We start from the raw sequence: 19,688 nt of genomic DNA, 5'->3' as shown, positions 1-19,688 counted from the left end.
GGATGGCAGCCGTCGCCGACCCAAAAATGCCAAAGTCGGTCCCCCTAGAAGTGAAGTCTCGCCCGAGTATCGAGCGAAATTTGGGGGTGTTGCGGATAGAACAAAAAAGCTCGTGGAGGGACCCGATAGTTTCATACCTTAGAGACGGGGTCTTACCACCAGATAAGCTACGGGCTCGGAAGATTAGAGCTCAGGCCTCGAGATACACGATGATCGATGGGGTACTGTATCGACGAGGATATACATTACCGTTCCTTCGGTGTTTGGACGATGACGACGCGGATTACGTGCTGAGGGAAGTGCATGAAGGAATTTGCGGAAATCATTCTGGCGGGAGGTCCCTGGCCCACAAGGTTCTAAGGCAGGGATATTTCTGGCCGACGATGCACCAGAATGCGCAAAGGAAGACCAGGAGCTGTGCAAGCTGCCAGAGTTTTGCAAATTTCTCTAACCAACCACCAGAGAAGCTCACCTCCATGGCCTCCCCTTGGCCATTCGCTCAATGGGGAATTGATCTGATCGGCCCATTGCCAAAGGGACGAGGAGCAGCAACACATGCGATAGTCGCTATAGATTACTTCACGAAGTGGATAGAGGTAAAAGCCCTTAGCAGGATCACAGAGAAGAAAACAACAGACTTCGTGTGGAGAAACCTGGTCTGTCGATACGGGATCCCATATGCCTTGGTAACGGATAATGGCAGGCAGTTCGATAATCACAGCTTCAGGGATTTCTGCCAGAACCTCGGGATAGAGCTGAAGTATTGCTCGCCTGCTCACCCTCAATCGAATGGACAAGTAGAAGCAGCCAACAAGACAGTCAAGAGGCTTCTGAAAACCAGGCTCGGAGCAAAAAAGGGTGCGTGGGTTGACGAGCTGTCAGGTGTGCTATGGGCATACAGAACAACCCACAAAACCGCAACGGGGGAGACACCGTTCGCTTTGGCTTTCGGACATGAAGCGGTCGTGCCGGCTGAGGTAGGAACGACCACACACCGGACATATCATTTCAATGAACAGGAGAACGACGAGCAGATATGTTTGAATCTTGATCTGCTAATGGAGAGGAGGGAACAAGCAGCCGAGCGATCAGTCACTTACCAACAGAGGGTTGCTCGGTATTATAACCAGAAGGTGAACATACGGCAATTCAGGGTCGGAGACTGGGTACTGAGAAGAGTGAATCAGAGCACCAAAGATTCGACTCAAGGAGTGCTGGGACCGAATTGGGAAGGGCCGTATAGAGTCAAGCAGATAGCGGGGCCCGGAGCTTACAAGCTGGTTCGCGCGGACGGCCACGAAGTGAAACGCCCATGGAACGCAGCACACCTCCGAAAATACTTCCAGTAAGACTTGCTTACATTTTAAAGCAATTTCTGCTCATGCTGTCTATCTTTTATTTTTATGTTTTATGTCCGAACAATTTCATGTAAGTCAAATCCTGCCATTAATGTAACGTCGACGAATTTTATTCGCTTGAAACCGAAAAAAAGTCCTAAGGCATGCAAAGGCTCGCCAAGTCTCAGAGCCTGTCTTATGGCGAGACAGAAGCCAAGCATGCCAGGATCTGCTCGGCCACGAGAAGGCAGCAGAATCCAAATCGTTTGAAGAAAATCCTAAGGCATGCAAAGGCTCGCCAAGTCTCAGAGCCTGTCTTATGGCGAGACAGAAGCCAAGCATGCCAGGATCTGCTCGGCCACGAGAAGGCAGCAGAATCCAAATCGTTTGAAGAAAATCCTGAGGCATGCAAAGGCTCGCCAAGTCTCAGAGCCTGTCTTATGGCGAGACAGAAGCCAAGCACGCCAGGATCTGCTCGGCCACGAGAAGGCAGCAGAATCCAAATCGTTTGAAGAAAATCCTGAGGCATGCAAAGGCTCGCCAAGTCTCAGAGCCTGTCTTATGGCGAGACAGAAGCCAAGCATGCCAGGATCTGCTCGGCCACGAGAAGGCAGCAGAATCCAAATCGTTTGAAGAAAATCCTGAGGCATGCAAAGGCTCGCCAAGTCTCAGAGCCTGTCTTATGGCGAGACAGAAGCCAAGCATGCCAGGATCTGCTCGGCCACGAGAAGGCAGCAGAATCCAAATCGTTTGAAGAAAATCCTAAGGCATGCAAAGGCTCGCCAAGTCTCAGAGCCTGTCTTATGGCGAGACAGAAGCCAAGCATGCCAGGATCTGCTCGGCCACGAGAAGGCAGCAGAATCCAAATCGTTTGAAGAAAATCCTAAGGCAGGCAAAGGCTCGCCAAGTCTCAGAGCCTGTCTTATGGCGAGACAGAAGCCAAGCATGCCAGGATCTGCTCGGCCACGAGAAGGCAGCAGAGTCCAAATCGTTTGAAGAAAACCCAAGGCACGCAAAGGCTCACCGAGTCTCAAAGCCTGTCTTATGGCGAGACAGAAGCCAAGCGTGCCAGGATCTGCTCGGCCACGAGAAGGCAGCAGAATCCCAATCCTCGAAAAACCCAAGGCACGCAAAGGCTCACCGAGTCTCAAAGCCTGTCTTATGGCGAGACAGAAGCCAAGCATGGCGGGATCTGCTCGACCGCGTAAAGGCGAGCAGAATCCCGAACATCGGAAAATTTTCTAAGGCAGGTGGCGAAACCATATACCAAGCCATAGCCAGTTCGACCAGACGAGGACGAGCAGGCTCTCGTAATTACCACACAAGAGAGTAATCAAAAACATTTCTACTAATTTATTAATAATTAACAAAGCAGATAATCTTCACAAACATTGTTCATTACAATACAAGAAACATATCAGGAAGGTCGTGGATCAGTAAGCCCAGCAGCGTCGGTTGGCTGGACCTCCTCAGGTGCAGGAGGAGTATCACCAGTCGCATCCAGAGGGGCGCTCACCTCGCCAACATCAGCAGGGACTGCACGAGGAGGAGAGTCTCCCTCCTCAATCACGATCGGCTCTACCCCTTCGGCATCTTCCTTGGCCGCCTCCTCGTCCATATGTTGAGCAACACCAGCTGCAAGGTCATCCATCTTCAGATCAGGGTGTTGCTTCCCGAGGACGGCCATGATACAACGATAGGAATGCCGAAGTCCCTGGTCGTACTGGTTGTCGGCCTCCCTCTCCAAGTTCTCTACATGAGCTCGGTGGGAATCGCGGAGAGATTCGAGCTGAGCCTCATACATAGCCCTCTGCCCTTGGAGATCCTCCTTAACCTTGGTCAGCTCCTCCTCGAGGGTAATGGCTTTTGCTTGAGCAAGGGACTCTTGCTCTATCAGCTTGAGGTTCTCAACGTTTAGCTCCCCCGCTTTTTTCTCGGCAACGTCAGCTCTGGTCGTCGCCGATTGAATGTCCTCCTTCATCTTCCTGTCGTAACGGCCAACCTTGGCCTTATAGTAGGTGGCCATGCAGCTGAGATGGAAAGCACTATACTGCATGGCTCCCACCAGCTCGCCCAGGGTACAACCGTCAAAGCCCTCCAGGTCCTTCTTGCTCACGAGTTTAGACAACTCATTGAGATAGGGAACCAAGTGTTCTGGTCGGCTGTCGGGTAAGCGAGACTGAGGCACAACAGGCGGAGAAGAGGAAGCAGGATCAGTGGCTGCTCTACTGGATTCCCCGACTTTAGCAGAGGCAGGAGGGAGAGCCTGCAAGGGAGGAACCTGCTGCACGATGTTCTTTCGCTTCGCAGCGGGAGCATCTTTGTCCTGGTCCCTATCGGTTGTTGGAGGCCGAGAGCGTTTCCTGGTCAGAGCTCCAATCACTGCGTCCTCCATCTTATGGCCAGGAAGTATCAACCGAGACTCGAGGAAGTTGTATGTAGATAGCAGTTCTCGGCTCGAGCAGGAATTGGCCAATACAGCCTCGACCCGTTTAAGCTGACCAGGTCGGAGCGGGAAGTGAACACCCCAGGAAACTACAGCACAAACAGACACTTGGTTAGAGACAAACCAATACAGCAGGAACAATTATGGATACAAGACATCTAAAGCGAGCAGGCAACCTGGGACCGTGAAACGGGGTGGGACGCGACAATCCTTCCCGTCTATTTGTGCAACTTGACCCCAGGGACCCCCGGCAAAAAAGAATTTCCTCTTCCAAGTCCCACCACCACCAGTTGGAAGATCAGTTATGGGTTTCCTGCTCTTGGTACCAGATTGGAAGTAGTACCAGCCGGCATCTTTAGGGCTGCTCTTCAGCTGGTACAGGTGCTTCACCTCATCAACCGTGGGCTCGCTTTGGCAACATCTGTCCCACAATATGAACAGACCAGAGAGCACTCTCCACCCGTTGGGGTTCAGCTGACCAGGAGCCAGATTTAGCCCGTTAAGTATCCGGGCAAAGTAAGGCTGCAAGGGACACCTCAGCCCATACTTAAAGCTCTCCAGATACAGGGTAACGTATCCCCTGGGAGGCCGGCTAGGTGTATCCTTCTTTCCTGGGATCTTAAGAGGTATCTCACTAGGAATACTATACCTAAGTCGGAGGTCATTGAGCTCGTCAAACGTGGTCGTACACGACATGTAATCAATGGCATAATCACGCGACAAGGCTCTACCTCCTACTGTACCCCGTTCTTCTGGTCGTGATGCTCCTGATGGGGACGCCTCACCAGAATCATCCCCTTGACCCTCACTCAAGGTGTTCTCCGATCCAGAAGATCCTTCTTCATCGCTACTGTCGCTCGAGGAGGTTGTTTGGGGAGACATCCTCCTAGCGCTAGTACCAACACTAGACCTAATGGGCTCTAAGGGGATCCCGGGATCAAAAGCAAAATCAGCGGGCAGACTAGGCAAAAAACCTAGTTCGTCGTCACCAACCTCAACGACCTTCTCCTTACCCTTCGACATATCCTAAGTTCTAACCAAAACACCACCGCCAACTACAACCTCAAGCAAAGCAGAGAGAAAGGAAATTACCTACAACTAACCAATACCGAAAAAAATAGAAGAAATACCTGAAGCAGGGACTCGGTCAGAGAGAGACAGGGATGACAGCTTTGGCGCCGAGGTTCATTCGCCGGAGAGACAAGAATGGAGAAAATGACGAGTTCGTGTTTGAAGATTTTGGGTTTCCTTACTGAGAAGCAAACTCTTGGGCTGCCAGCATTTAATGACGCATATTCCGAGAATCCCGTAACCGTCGGTTTGAAATTCAAATGGAGGGGGGGATTTCTGCCACGTCACCTCGTCCGCAATTAAATGCGACATGACTCCTGGCAGCCTTTTCCAAACCCACGCGAGCGAGTACTATCGAGTTTCTACTGCTGGTCCACTACATTACCCAACACCAGAAACTGGGGGACCGGTGTTTGGGAGGGATACTGTTTGGGACAAATGCGTCGAAGGGACCAGGAATGACGAGCAGACATCTGATGGCGGAGTTCTGCGAACCGGTGTGTTCCGTTAAAGCCTGGCGCGTGGAAGAACAGGAGCAGAAACATCCTGCTCATCCACGATGTTGTCGTCCGCGAGGCCAATTCCTATAAAAGGCATGAGGCCATTCCGGCTAGAGATCGAGAGGCGAGGAGACCCGGTCGACGGCAGTTGGCAAGACATGCTTTCCAGCACGAGAATCTAGGCACAACAGCCACGCTTTCCCCAGAACCGCGACGTAACACGCAAGATCTCACAGAGCCATGACAGCCACACTTTCCCCAGAACCGTGGCGTAACACGCAAGGTCTCACAGAGCCGTGGCAGCCACGCTTTCCCCTGAACCGTGGCGTAACACGCTAGATCCCATGTTTTGCCCATAACGCAGCAGTTGGAGTCCCATACCGTCTCGAAAAGAGCGGAAGACTGAGATTCAGAGGAAGCCTATAAAAAGGTAGCCAACGAAGGTAAAAGGGTTGGCATTCTTGAGAAAAGGGGAGAAAACCACAAGAAACGCCATAAGACCTGTGGCAAGCTTTTCCCGAACCTTCATATCTGACTTGAGCGTCGGAGGGTTTGCGCCGGGAAAACAACCGGCGTACTCTGACTTATCTGTGTACGCAGGGACCTCTGGAGAAGAAGCCTGGCGAGGAGACCTCCTGGTCGTGACGAAGTTGATCGAGCAGAGATCCTGATCGTAGAACGAGGAGAACCGGAATCTCGCATCAACACTTTATATGCTTGATACAATTGCTTCATTTAATGAATCTCTGCAATTTAGTACATGAGATTTAAAACGAAGATTAACTAATGAGAATTCGGCTGCATTATGGCATAGAAGATTGGGTCATATCTCCAGACGAAAAATTATTTTCAAAGGCTGCAGGTCCCATAACTTTTTTTGAGAAGGGAAAAAACTTCATTAATAAAAAGAGATTAAACACAGAATTTGTGCTAGGATATTTCCCAGCCATACAACAGACTCTGCACCTTTTAAGGCTATCTTAGCCAAGGTATGGGCATTAACATTACCAGACCTAGGGGTGTGTTGAAATTTAACTTCCTGGAAGTCTTTTTTTCTGCTTTTGATATCCGAAATCACCCAAAAAATCTCAGTTTTGCTACTCTTTCTGTTGTTTGCCAAGTCAACAGCCACTTGACAATCTGATTAAAAAATAACAGAGGTTATGCCAGCACTTCTTGCCATGCAGGTCCCATAACTTATTACTACCTTTTACATTATTTTCAAAGGCTGTAACTTACATGAGCAGTAACTTAGCAAACTAGAATTATAGTATCCTTATATGTAACTTACATATGTACAAGTTTAATTCATACAAACTAGAGTAATAGTATCCTTCAACAATTTGGCCGAATAATTTCAAACAATTTTTTTAACAACTCATTTGACTTCCAGTCCTAAAGAAGTGGGAATTAAATAATTAATTTGGGTTTTCATTATTATCTTCCTTCTAAGACAGAAAAAGAAAAGTAACGTTTAATTTGTGGTACTAGTTTGAAGGGCTCTTTGTCACGTTTTTCTTTTCGCCAGCATCATCTTACATCAATTAATATGTATATTGTTTACATCAATGGATTATTCCTTCGTATATTCCTCTTAGAGCATTAACACATACATAGACTAAATAGTAATTATATACGTGTGTGTACTAGGATTATTTCAATATAGGATCTTGGATCTATTAAAGTTTGAGAAAAATATTAAAATGTGTGGCTTAATAGGTTTCTCATATTTTAATAAAATCCAAAATCTTAGACTAAATCAGCACTATATATGTGTGTGTGTGTGCGCGTGTATTACAAGAATATTATTATATTATTAAACTGTATAGCTTAATAGCTTTCATGAACTTTAACAAAGTTTAGGATCTTGGACTAGATTAGTACTATATATATATACTTCTAAAAAAAGCTTGTAGTTAAAAAGATAAATCCTAAATTAATACTACAATAACTCCAATGATCTAATTGTTAAATCAATTAATACCTGCAATAATTTCTAGCCGAAAAAGTATTTAGGAAAATATTCTTTTTTTTTTTCATTCATGTATTGGATTTTGCTGAAACAAAATGACCTATATATGTATATATATATATATATGGTCATTCTCTCATGCGGGAGCTCTCATTTTTTTTTCATACGGACACATTATAGTGAATTGAATACTAACTTTATTAAATTATATGACCTAATAAAGTGTCCGCTTTAACAAAAAAAAAAAAGGACGCCCGCACTTGAGAATACACACACACAATACACTCACATACATACATTTACTCATCTTTTGTTCATATATCTATAACAACAATCTATGGCAACATCAACATTAAAAATGATTAACTCAATCTTTGAAAATCTATGAAATTCTAAGAATCCTTATTACAATAGATATTTTTTAAAACATTGTATGGTGATAATAGATTTTAGAGCTAATATATTCGGCATAATAAGAATAAAAAAAATCAATAGAAACAAAATAATAAATTAAATGATTGATTGTCTCAATTCTTAGTCTTTTTAATGATATTTTGGTGTACAGCAAAACTTGGGCAGATAATATTTTCCATCTTAAAACAGTTTTGCAGATTTTATTTGATAACTCACTGTTTAAAAAAAATCAAAGTGTTGTTTTGGAGTTTTGCAGGTAGAGTATTTGGGTCATCTTATTTTCCTTGTAGGAGTGGCTGTTGATCTTAAGAAAATTCAAACCGTACTTGAGTGGCCAATTCCATCATCGACTAAAGAAGTAAGGGGCTTTCTTAGATTAGCGAGTTATTACCGCAAGTTCATTCGAGGCTTTGGGGGAATTGCAACACCTTAAACTAGGCTATTAACAAAGGAAGGCTTTCATTGGACCTCAGAAGCAGAATCTGCCTTCACTCAGTTGAAGCACGCATTAACATCTCCTCATGTTCTTCGATTGTAGGACTTTTCACAGCCATTTGTTGTCGAGTGTGATGCTTGTGGAGTCGGTATTGGAGATATATCATCACAAAATGACAAGCCAGTAGCATTTTTTAGTGAGGCACTCCAGGGTTCTATGTTGGTCTTGTCCACGTGCGAGAAAAATATGCTTGCAATCATCAAGGCAATTCGCAAATGGCATCCCTATTTGTTGGGTAATCCTTTCATTGTTCGTACATACCAAAAGAGCCTAAAATTTTTAATGGAACAACGCATTACAACCATGGCTTAGACATGATGGTTGCCAAAAATTCTTGGCTATGATTATGCAATTCAATGCAAAAAAAGATCAGAAAATCGAGGTGCCGACGCTTTATCACGATTAGTAGAGCTTCAATTTTTAGCAATCTCTCTTCCTTTAACTGATTAGTGGGCAACTCTACAGAATGAGGTAGCACAAGATCCTTTTTATAGTCAGTTGTCTAATTCAACTCAGCCACTTATTCAACGAGATGGAGTTTGGTACAAACATGGAAAGCTTTATTTGAGTCCCGCTTCGTCACTTTTACAAGCTATTTTAAAGGAAGCACATTCCTCACCAATTCGAGGACATTTTGGCTATCAAAAAACTCTTAGCCGACTTAAATCTAGTTTTTATTGGCCTGGAATGCGTGCAAAGATCAAGAAATTCATAAGGCACTGTGAAGTTTGTCAGTGATGTAAGGTAGAGAATCTCCAGCCAGCAGGACTTCTTCAACCTTTACAGATTCCAGACATATCAGGACCTCAATTTTTATGGATTTCATAGATGGGCTTCCAACATCACAAGGATACACTGTCATCATGGTTGTCGTGGATCGTCTGTCAAAATATGCACACTTCGTCGCTTTGAAACATCCATATATAGCTATGACAGTGGCCAAGGTTTTTATGGCTCAAATTGTGCGACTTCACGGGATACCAAGTTCCATCATTACAAGAGAGATTTTTGATAAATAATTCTAAAGGAAATTATAAAGAGAAATTTTATTAATTGATCAAAGGTTAAAATTATAATAATTCTTTTATATTTATAATAGAGTAAACTTACGTTTTTAAGTTAACTAAAAAGGAAAGTAAATTATAATTATAATAAAAATAAAAAACTAAATACATAGTTAACTCTAATTAAAATAAAAAATTTTAAAATAATAAAAATCTTATAATTCTAAAATAATGTTCTACGTAATAAGAGATTTAGAGTTTAAATCCTGTAGCGTGGAGCGAGTTAGATTAGTGTTAGACTAAGTAATAAAATAAATAAATAAAAACTTAATTTTTGGTAAAAACTCCAAAGGTTAGATGATTGATTATTTTGCTGACATTGGATAGGCACCGACAAACTTCGTGGCAAAGATTGAATCACGAGTTTCTTATTGCTATTATCTCCTTTTGTCAATTCAATTATGTGTTTTGTACTTTTCCTTGTTCATCTTTTTGGATAATCGCAAAATGTGGACCGTAAACGCATGCATTAATCATTTCATCCAGAGCATCATAATGCATTTATTTTTTCTACCACACCTACTGAAAAGATTGATCATAAGTGTCTTCTTCTTTTATTTTAGGACTTTGATTCCTCGAATAATGATGTAAGTTATCTAAATTACAAAAATATACCAAATAAAATAAGTGATATAACTTAGTTAGGGATTTCTTAATCTATAATACTAACTTTGTACGATAGTTTTTACATTATTTAATGCGTAGGCTCCACTTGGATGTGATGAGGGACTATTTTCTACGCAAGTGGATCCCAATGCGACTTTCACTACATTCTCTTAAGCGTTATGCGTCGAAAACCTTCTTAGACTTTTCTCAGTTATAAAATAAACACATGTGCAATAATGATTGTAAAGTAACCGGTTATTCCGGTTGAATTCACAATTCTCACTGTTTGTGTGTTAATGTTCCAAGTTATTTACACCCTGTCACAAGTTCTGGTGTTAAGTCTCTTATCATCACAACTGTTGCTTATTAATGTTCAAAAGTGTTATTTTCCATGTCACAAGTACTCTAATTGGTCTCTTGTTGTCTCAAATACTAACATTAAGTCACAAATTCATTAAGAAATGTTCCTCATATTTGTACTTTGATATATATATTTAACTGAAGATAAATATAACGTATTAACATGATTTTTTTTTTATATATATTGTTAATTACAACTAAATATAATAACATTGCAAAGGCCAATAGGATGAAATTTAGTTCTGTCATTACTAAATTATTTAACGATAAAATTCAACAAATTTGTTTTCCTATTTTGGAAGTAATACATTTCAAGTCACAACCTAGACTAATATAATTTCTTTTAGTGGATGGTAGTTGAATTGAAATAAATAGAGAGAAACAAATTGGACCAGGTGGAGCATGAGACTGTAGAATGGGATTTGGATGCAAGAGGCTTGGAGTTGGTATTATGAAACTTGATGAAGAAAATCAAAGTGATGTTAACGAAAATGTTCTAGAGGTAAAAACTGTTAATCTCTTAGTTAGTGTTCGGCATGAATATTATTTATTAATTTAAATGGCCATTGAACAATTGAACCTTAGTACGATTAAATTTATTTTTTGATCTTTTTTTACTGAATTGGTTCAAAAAAATATTCTTTTGATAATTTCAATCCTATGCCGATGAATATGTATTCAGTGAGGCTTGGTTCAATGTAGCGTGTGTGGTGATATTGCATAAACGATATAAAATGTTCGAAAAAAGTACGTGTGAGTATTGAGATTTGAAAAAAGTTTTCAATCAGCTCGCTCGAAACTAGATGAGGCTTTTGAGTGGAAAAGAAGCTCGTGATAAGAAAGTGCTTCACTATTATAATTTATATGGAAAAACAACTATTGCCAAAGTAATTGCATTTCCAACTAGTTCTATTTCTATGATCAATTCAACATTGAATAAATTGCTAATTTCATAGTGTAATTAAAGTAACCATACCTGTTTACAAACTATTGTAATCATTCCTTTGGTCATAATAATTTGCTAATTTGGTGTTTGAGACTAGTCATATATGGATCCCGAATAGGCGTTGGGCGAGGCCATAGTGCATATCAAAGTTAAATTATATTACAATGGTATCCTAATTTGATATAGTAACACTGAAATTGAAATCATGCAAAGACGAATTAAACGAGTAAAATGAAGGATAAAAGGTTAATGAAAAAAATTTATGACTGTAAAGAGGAAATAAAATAATTATTTACAATAAATGTACTTTATTTCTAATAAATACAAATAAAAAAATATTTGTATAATTAATCTATTAAATCATTCTTATATGTTTTCTTTCTTAGGTTTATTTTTACTATTAAAGTTGCTTTAATATAAGTTCTATTTAATTATTTTACTTTATGACATAAAATAACCTAATCGCCCTAGGAAATATGTGTTCTTCTATGTAATACTTTAGGTACTTAATTTTGTGACATATAATCTAACTTTTTTAATTGTAGCCTAATGATTTTCAATATTTTACTTGTATATAACATAAATTTGATAGTCTAATAATTTACATGAGTATTGTGTATAAAAACATTACGATAGTTTAATTAAAGGTTAATAATCATACTAATAAAGTAGAATTGACCATTTGGAAATATTTAATTTTGTATGAAACAAAAAGAATGTTAAAGTAAATTTTTGGTATGTTTACTTTTTAAGGGTAAAATAATCAATTTACATTTAGACTAAAGCAATCTTAACAGTCAAATATAATAAAAAAAATTAAATCACAAAAAAATAAATTAAAATATAAAAAATATATATTAAGATAGATTTAATTGATTAATTCTTTAGAATTCTTCTTTATTTGAAATTTTTTAAAATATTGTGAATATTTTATAATTAATTTTTAAAAGTGCAGTGGATTTATAGAATTTGTGTGGTAAAAATATCACCACCCTATAAAATAATATAGACAAAAATTCAGTGTCAATAAATGGCATGTATATTCTTGTTAAGATTTTTGTTTTTTAATTTTTGCATAGGCCATCACGAGAGCAGGGGTTGCCTTTCTTTCTATTCTCTTCATTTCATTTTTTTTTTTCCGATTTCACATAAACATCGTAGACACATTTACTGGGCCGCCATGTCCTAGTTCCCCATTTTCAGTACAACATCAACTGGGCCACCTAGTTCTTGCGATTCCCTTAATCAACATCAACCGTTGATTGTATAGTACTTTAAATCCTGCGGTTATTATTATTTTTCCATATATTTAATTCCATGCAGTCTGTCAATGGAACTGGTGCATAGCAGTCGTATCCTTTCTTCTGTAGACAAACTTGCGTGAGGGCACGTGCAACTCCTAATTATGTTGGGGAGTCAACATTCCATGCATCTCTGTATGCCATACAGCGCATGCAGAAAAGGGAAATTTACAAAGTAACTCAAAAACTTTTGCTATTTTCACAATTAACCCTCTAAATTTTTTTCTATCAACATTAGTCAAGCATAAGGTTTTCTCCCCAAATTATCCTTGTTTACAAACCAAAAGCAACTTTCCTTCTGCCCTTTTATCAAACCAAACACAGTCTTGCACTCTTGAATCATCACCAGCGATGGCAAAAGGCAACGGCAAACGCCGATGGCGAACGGTAAAAGTGAACTCCGAGCACAATCCATCCAGATCCAACACCAATCCGCATCATTGAGTTATTTTCTCGACTTGCAAGAGAGTTTCAGTACAATTGCATCTTGGTGCGACAGGCACCTGTCGTACGAAATTTTCGTGCGACAATTTGCCTCTTCGTGCGACAGCTTACCTATCGCACCAAGAGATCGTGCGATAGGCTCATGTCGCACGAAGAGGCAGATTCATCGACTCTGTTTTTTGGTGCGACGAGCAGCCTGTCGCACCAAAACAGTGCGACAGGCACCAAAAGGCAAATTCATTGCAACTGACTCTTTATTAGTTTGATAGTGCGAAATTAATTTTGTTTTTATAATTTCAGGCTTAATGGATTCAGTTGTGCTTAAATTGTGTTATGATGGTTGGTGGGAGACATTAGAGGATGGTCATATGGAGTATGTGAATGGTAAAAATAGATTTTTTTTGGTTGGAAAAAATTATCAGTTTGATCAGTTTTTGACAAGATTATATGAGGTGTTACAAATAAATCCTAATGAATATAGTATCACAATAAAGACAACTTTGAGGTCTAGTAACACATTATATTGTATATGTGCACTGTCCATGGATATATTTGATGATGAAATGGTGAGGATTGTGTTGCATATGTCATCCAATGTGGCCAACTATGGATGCATTCCTATATTTGTTACCACATCACCTCGAGTTCCGAGTAAAGATGTTGAGCCACTCGTCGAAACAGAAACTTCCTTTAGAGAAAATATGTTTGGCTCCGATAATGAAAAGGAGGTGTTGCCAAGGACAATGTCATTGTAGCAATATTACTCTCTAATTCAAGGCAATAATGACAACATTGATGACAACGGCATTACGTTAGAGGATGTTGGAGAAGAGGTATTACCATTAACGAAGTCGTTGGGGCAACGGTATTCTCTGTATCACAACAATAATTTTCGCGACAATGATGATCTTGTTGATGAGACAGGGGGATAATGTTTGTGCAGAACTTTCTAATAGTATGAAGGACACTCATTTCAATAATGCAGGTGATGATGGAGGAGCCGATCCTTCCAATATTCCGTCGTTTCAGCATGAGGATGGTGTGAAGACGATATTCCTGTGAATAACAGAGACAATCGATCTATTCCTCCAATGGTTGGATCGAGAAGGAGGATTGACCCCCTCACAAGTCTTGCTTCAATTTTGCCTTCGAACATGGTTGCTCCAAACTTTCTTAGCAGTTGTGACTCAGATGATATCAGTGTAGGTAAGCTATTCGCTGAGAAGAATGAGTTAACATTACAATTGCGCAATGTTGCCTTTAAGGATAAGTTTGATTTCAAGATTGCACGGTCTACAACGACACGTATCAAGGCTCACCGTTGTTCGAAATTATGTAAATGGCGTATTCGAGCAATTAGAAGTTCGAACGAGCGTAATGTTCCTTGGGTGGTGAGGAGAATTGACAATGTACACACTTGTCATAATGAGGATTTACACTTCCAATGACATCAGAGAATATATGCAACATGAATACGGTGTTCAGTTAACATACCAGCAAGCATATCGGGCCAGAGAAGTTGGTCTTGAAATAGTTCGAGGCAACCCTGCAGAGTCATACATCTTGCTCCCTAATACTCTGACGTACTCACTAAAGCGAATGAGGGTATAGTCACTCACCTCGAGCAGGATGGAGATGGTAATTTCTTGTACTACTTTGTAGCACTTGGATATTCCATCAAGGGTTTTATGTAGTACATTCAGCCTGTCATTACTGTAGATGGTACTCATCTAAAGGGGATATATCGTGGAAGCATGTTCGTAGCAACATGTTTGGATGGTAACAATCAATTGTATCTGTTAGCCAATGGGGCCATGGATTCAGAAAACAATGATGCTTGGGAATGGTTTATGATGAAGTTACACGGAGTGATTGGCGATAGGTCAGAATTGGTAATTATCTCTGATCGATGCACTGCCATAAGGAGAGCTGTTTTAAAAGTATTTCACAATGCAACTCACGGCATTTGTTTTTACTATGTGAAAGGTAACATTAAGTCAAAGTTTAGGATGTCCAAAGCTCTTTGGGATGAATTTGAGCATGCCTTTATTAATGTAGCAAAAGCATATGGACACGAGGAATTTAAAAGACAACTTGAAGGGTTGTGGATGCTTCACTCGAGTGCGGCTGATTACTTAGAAAATAATATGAGTATGTGTAATTGGGCAAGGTCTCAGTTTGAAGGTAGAAGGTACAACATACTTACCACCAACATCGCGAAGAGTGTTAATTCTTTCATGAGAGAACCTCAAAAATTTTTTATTACTCGTCTTGTTGATTACTTTAGAAAAACATTGCAGCAATGGTTTTATGATAGAAAAATTGTGGCTGAATCAATGAGTACTCGACTAACAACATGGGCGGATAAAATAGTCACTGAGAGGAAACCTATAGCCGAAAGAATGATCGTTCGCCCAGTGTCTCCACATCGATTTCAAGTTGTAGGTGGTGGGATTAAGGAAGGCTTAGTTGACTTGCAAAAGAAAATTTGCTCATGTAAAGTATTTCAACTTGATCAGCTTGTATGTACTCATGCAATTGCGGCTTGTTTAATTGTCCGAGTGGATTTCATATACCTTTGTTCGGACTTTTCCACCACGGAATCGTTGGCGATGGCTTATGCACAACCAGTGGAGCCGGTTGGCGACGTGGCTGATTGGGAAGTTCCAGATGAAATTCAAGAGATGCAAGTTTATCCATCAGTTGAGGCACCACCACCTGGTCATCGTAAAGAGCTCATAATACCCTCGGCTGGCGAGGACATTAATCGGAGGACTGTTAGATGCGGGCGGCGTAATGAACCGGGACATAACAGTAAGCGATGTAAGAATCTCATTGCATTGAGTCGAAGTTAGTTGTATTGTTTCAACGATTCCTTGGTTAAAACAGTTGTTTTTTTGTGTATTGTACACTTATATGTCATGAAATCTTTTTTATTTTATTTTTTTATATTAAAATGTGAGCATTAAAATTAGATAAACTTAATACAGAAATTAGAATAAAAATTCATGTTTCAACATTCGAATTACTACAACGGCTTACAATACAATATCGTCATTAAATATGTCAACTGCAATCTTTTTTCTAAAGTACTCCCCATGACTACCGTTAAACTTTAATTTAAGCCCGAACATTAAATATATCGTAAACATCAATAAAAAAACACCGCAATCACCAGTTCCGGGCTCTTGTTGTGGCACACTCTTAACTACGACAACTTTCCAGGGGTTGGCACTCTGTAACTTAGGTCGAATGTTGTAGAATCCAACATATTCCAACCATTGAGGGAAGATAACTTCAAGCGGCTTGAATTTGAACTTGTATTTTTTGTCGTCTCGAAATGTCAGTAATGAGTCCTAAATCCAGACTTTGTGCTTACAAAAGTCTACTTAGGCTAGTACCCAATGCTCGTGGTCCAGGTTAGCAGGGATAAATAAATGTACATAAAAAATTATCGTTAATTTATCATGTTCGTTATATATGAAATTGAAAAACATAAAACAAAAAGCCACATCCACATTTGATTGAGGCTATGAAATGCAATAAAATACATACCATACTGACATCCGTAATTAGTTTGGACATGATGTGCTGCCGCCCACCAATATAGCTATTCAAGCTGTCGCTATATATTAATGAATCGACCGCACAATCCCCATTGTTCCATAACTGATTCAAGAACACCTAGTACATAGATAACCAAGAAATGCATAAATTAATAAAACTTCAAGGCAATAATAAACAAATAGAAAGGATAATTATAAGTTATGTCCGCACGTTACCCAAAAAAATGTGTCAGTATGTGTGACACGTTAAACTAAGACATTCAGATACTGTCGTTGTTTTTCGCTAATCAAGTGAAAATACTCGTGAATATGCTGTAGAGGAATATAAACATGTCGATTTAAAAGGAAAAAATTATACACAAATCCACAACACTGAAAGAAATTAGGAAAAAAAATTATCTCGTCATCTAGCCATCCCATCCAAACATGGCCCAAAATTACTTAAAAGAACGACCGCGGGTGTTGGACTCTCTGATCCACTATCATATCGCCAGCGAACGATCGGTCAAACTCATCATACAGACTTGGATCCTCTAATCCTCTAAGTGGATTTATATCCACACAATCGCATGGTACATGATTTGGGGTGGAGGTAGAGGCCAAACGTTCTTTCCTTGCCTGATTGGAGGAATCATGTAAAGACTGTTAAAAACATACGATGATCAGTACGCTCGGCCAAACTTACTAATGCCCGGAAGCACCTCAGTGAAGACCTGCACGCTCTCCCCACTAACATCCCTGTAGAAATTATACAATGACGTGGGAGTAGAAATATTTTGATTGTCCACATCATTATACACTCCATAGTCATTTGGAGCCTGTCCATTCGGCAAAATGAACATGTTAAACAACTATCAAATTAAAAACTAAACGAACACAATTGTTAAATTTAAATTTGGTCACCGCATACGAGCGTCCAATCGGAGAATCATTGTTTAGATGTTTAGACAGTGAATCGATAAATCCCACCATGGTTTCTTTAAAATCTTTAAATTCTGACTTAAGTTCATAATGTTACGATCAATCTTGTCCATTTATCGTCTCATATAATCATTAAACTGCTTTGTCCTTATCTATTACAAAAAAAAAAAATTCTTTATAATAACATATTGTTATAATGATTTATATATGAGGAAAAGAAATTATTTATAACCTCAGAATCATGTGCATCATTAGAGTTATCTGTCTACTCCTGATGGTCATCCATAGGCACCTTATCCTCAGATGTGTCGTGACACTACTTTGGTTTGGGCTCAGTATGTCGTCATGCTCATCTGATTACCTTGTAACGGGCGGCGGCGCGTTGATTGAAGGTTGGTGCCGTAGAAAATAATATTTAAAATAAAAAAATGAAAAGTAAAAAATTTGGATTAAATAAATAATATTCCAACGTGGAATACGTGGCATATAATCTTTCATAGTGAGCCAATATTTTTTGTGACTCTCCTTTGCATCCGGCTCAAGGGTTTGTAAAACGTTCCCCCGCCATGAATTCAACCCAAAATTTTAAGTAAGTGTACAGAACTCGAATTTAATAATGTCAAAAATAGTACTATACATCTACCAATACATATTATTTATAAGACGAGATTCGTCGTTTAAGAATGAATAAACCTCAGCAAAGTTTATTTTAGAAGAAGCCATGGGCTTCCATTGTACGATGCGGGGAATCTTCTTCTTCGTTTTCACGACCCATGTTGGCATTAAACCTCCGATTGCTACGTAAATCCAAGCCCGCAACAACCAAAGTGAGAAAGCTATTAAAACTACCATTAAATATTTAATGTTACAAAACTTATTAATAAAAAAAACAATGCACCTAAACCCTAGACGTAAAACCGTAAACATTGTACTTTTCCATTTTATGATTTGGCTTTTCCAACCGAGTCGTCTTAAATTTCTCGTCTTTCTCGTATAGTTGTTGCGTAAATTAGCAAGTATACTAGTCGGCACAAGTAATATAATGAAGAGTAGAGTATTGTCCCACAGAGATTGTATATCCTATTAGTTACCGAAATTATTCTAACCCTAATTTATTTGAACAATCGAATAAGCGAATTTAGATTAAAATAAAATAAAATAATTAAAAATTAAACAAAGATGTAGACAGTAATAGAAATCACCAAGAGATTAAGACACTAGGACATCCGATTTCACCATAACCAATTCAATTTAATCCTCCATCTATGCTATTAAAATTTACTATCCATGTTGACAGTGAATTTCCCTAATCCATTCAATATCCTCTCTCGAGTAATATTAAAAATACCTTCACACATTAACCCATTATATCTCTATGTGAATTTAAAAGTGCAAAGATTCATTAAGCTCCATGGAAATTCTTAGAAAAACTGCACGAATCACGTTGGCACATCTCTGTTTTTCGTTCAATTCATGGCATCCATTACACAGAGCAAAAATACATAAATCTCCTCTCAGTCTCATTATGTATCCTCAAATCATTCAAATATTGGCAAGATATTTAAAAGCATTAAGCACAATAATGAACACTCAACCATGGAATAATAAATTAAAAATAACATAAATTTATGGAATTAAATCTTCATAGTTAGGCTACATCGTAGGCCTAGTAAATAAATTAGTTCATGGGAATATAAAGAAAATTCATTAATTTAATTGGAAACATTCAAGCAAGATAATAGAGAAGAGAGAAAGAAAAACTCAAGAATTAATGTGTCTTCCTTCTACTCCAAATTATTCCTGCTGCTCTCGGTTTTTCTCAAAACTTGCGGCTGCTGCTCTATTATTTTTTTCTCTTGGCTTCAATTCTTCTTGTGCGGCTGCCTTTCTATATCTTTTGCTTCCGCTTGGCTTTTCCCTTTTATAATGTTGTGGCTTCTTCCAAATCCTTAAATGAAAAGGATTTCAAAACAAAACAAATCCAACCCACGAATCCTTAAATCAAAAGGATTTTTAAAACAAAACAATTCTAGCCACCTTTTAAGCCCATCCACGTGACTTGTAAAGTTTAATTGGCCAACTTGCAAATTAATTCTTTAATGCTCCCCACTTGCTGCCATATTTGTCAACCAAATATTCAATGCTTCCCTCACGTGTTGCATGCATGATGATTAAATTCAATCATCCTTGATTTGGCTTTTTATTTATTTCCCTCTTGCTTCCACATTATTTCTATTATACTCA

At 39.3% G+C, this 19,688-nt stretch overlaps 2 protein-coding genes across 2 annotated transcripts; one reads left to right on the top strand and one right to left on the bottom strand.

Moving 5' to 3' along the window:
- Window positions 1–2,754: 2,754 nt before the first annotated feature.
- LOC112099861 lies at window positions 2,755–4,806 on the bottom strand. Its single transcript, XM_024187366.1, has 2 exons — window positions 4,227–4,806; window positions 2,755–3,872 (listed from the first exon to the last, which is right to left on the bottom strand). The coding sequence occupies exons 1-2, from the start codon at window positions 4,804–4,806 to the stop codon at window positions 2,755–2,757; spliced, it is 1,698 nt and encodes a 565-aa protein (XP_024043134.1).
- A 9,305-nt stretch (window positions 4,807–14,111) lies between these two features.
- LOC112099860 lies at window positions 14,112–15,812 on the top strand. Its single transcript, XM_024187365.1, has 3 exons — window positions 14,112–14,366; window positions 14,455–14,562; window positions 14,652–15,812. Exons 1-3 carry the CDS (start codon window positions 14,112–14,114, stop codon window positions 15,810–15,812), a joined length of 1,524 nt encoding a protein of 507 aa, XP_024043133.1.
- Window positions 15,813–19,688: the final 3,876 nt, after the last annotated feature.

This window comes from Citrus clementina, unplaced genomic scaffold (assembly GCF_000493195.1).
Source record: "Citrus clementina cultivar Clemenules unplaced genomic scaffold, Citrus_clementina_v1.0 scaffold_3, whole genome shotgun sequence".
In the NCBI taxonomy this organism is placed as follows: domain Eukaryota; kingdom Viridiplantae; phylum Streptophyta; class Magnoliopsida; order Sapindales; family Rutaceae; genus Citrus; species Citrus x clementina.
This window is presented reverse-complemented; position numbering and strand designations above follow the sequence as displayed.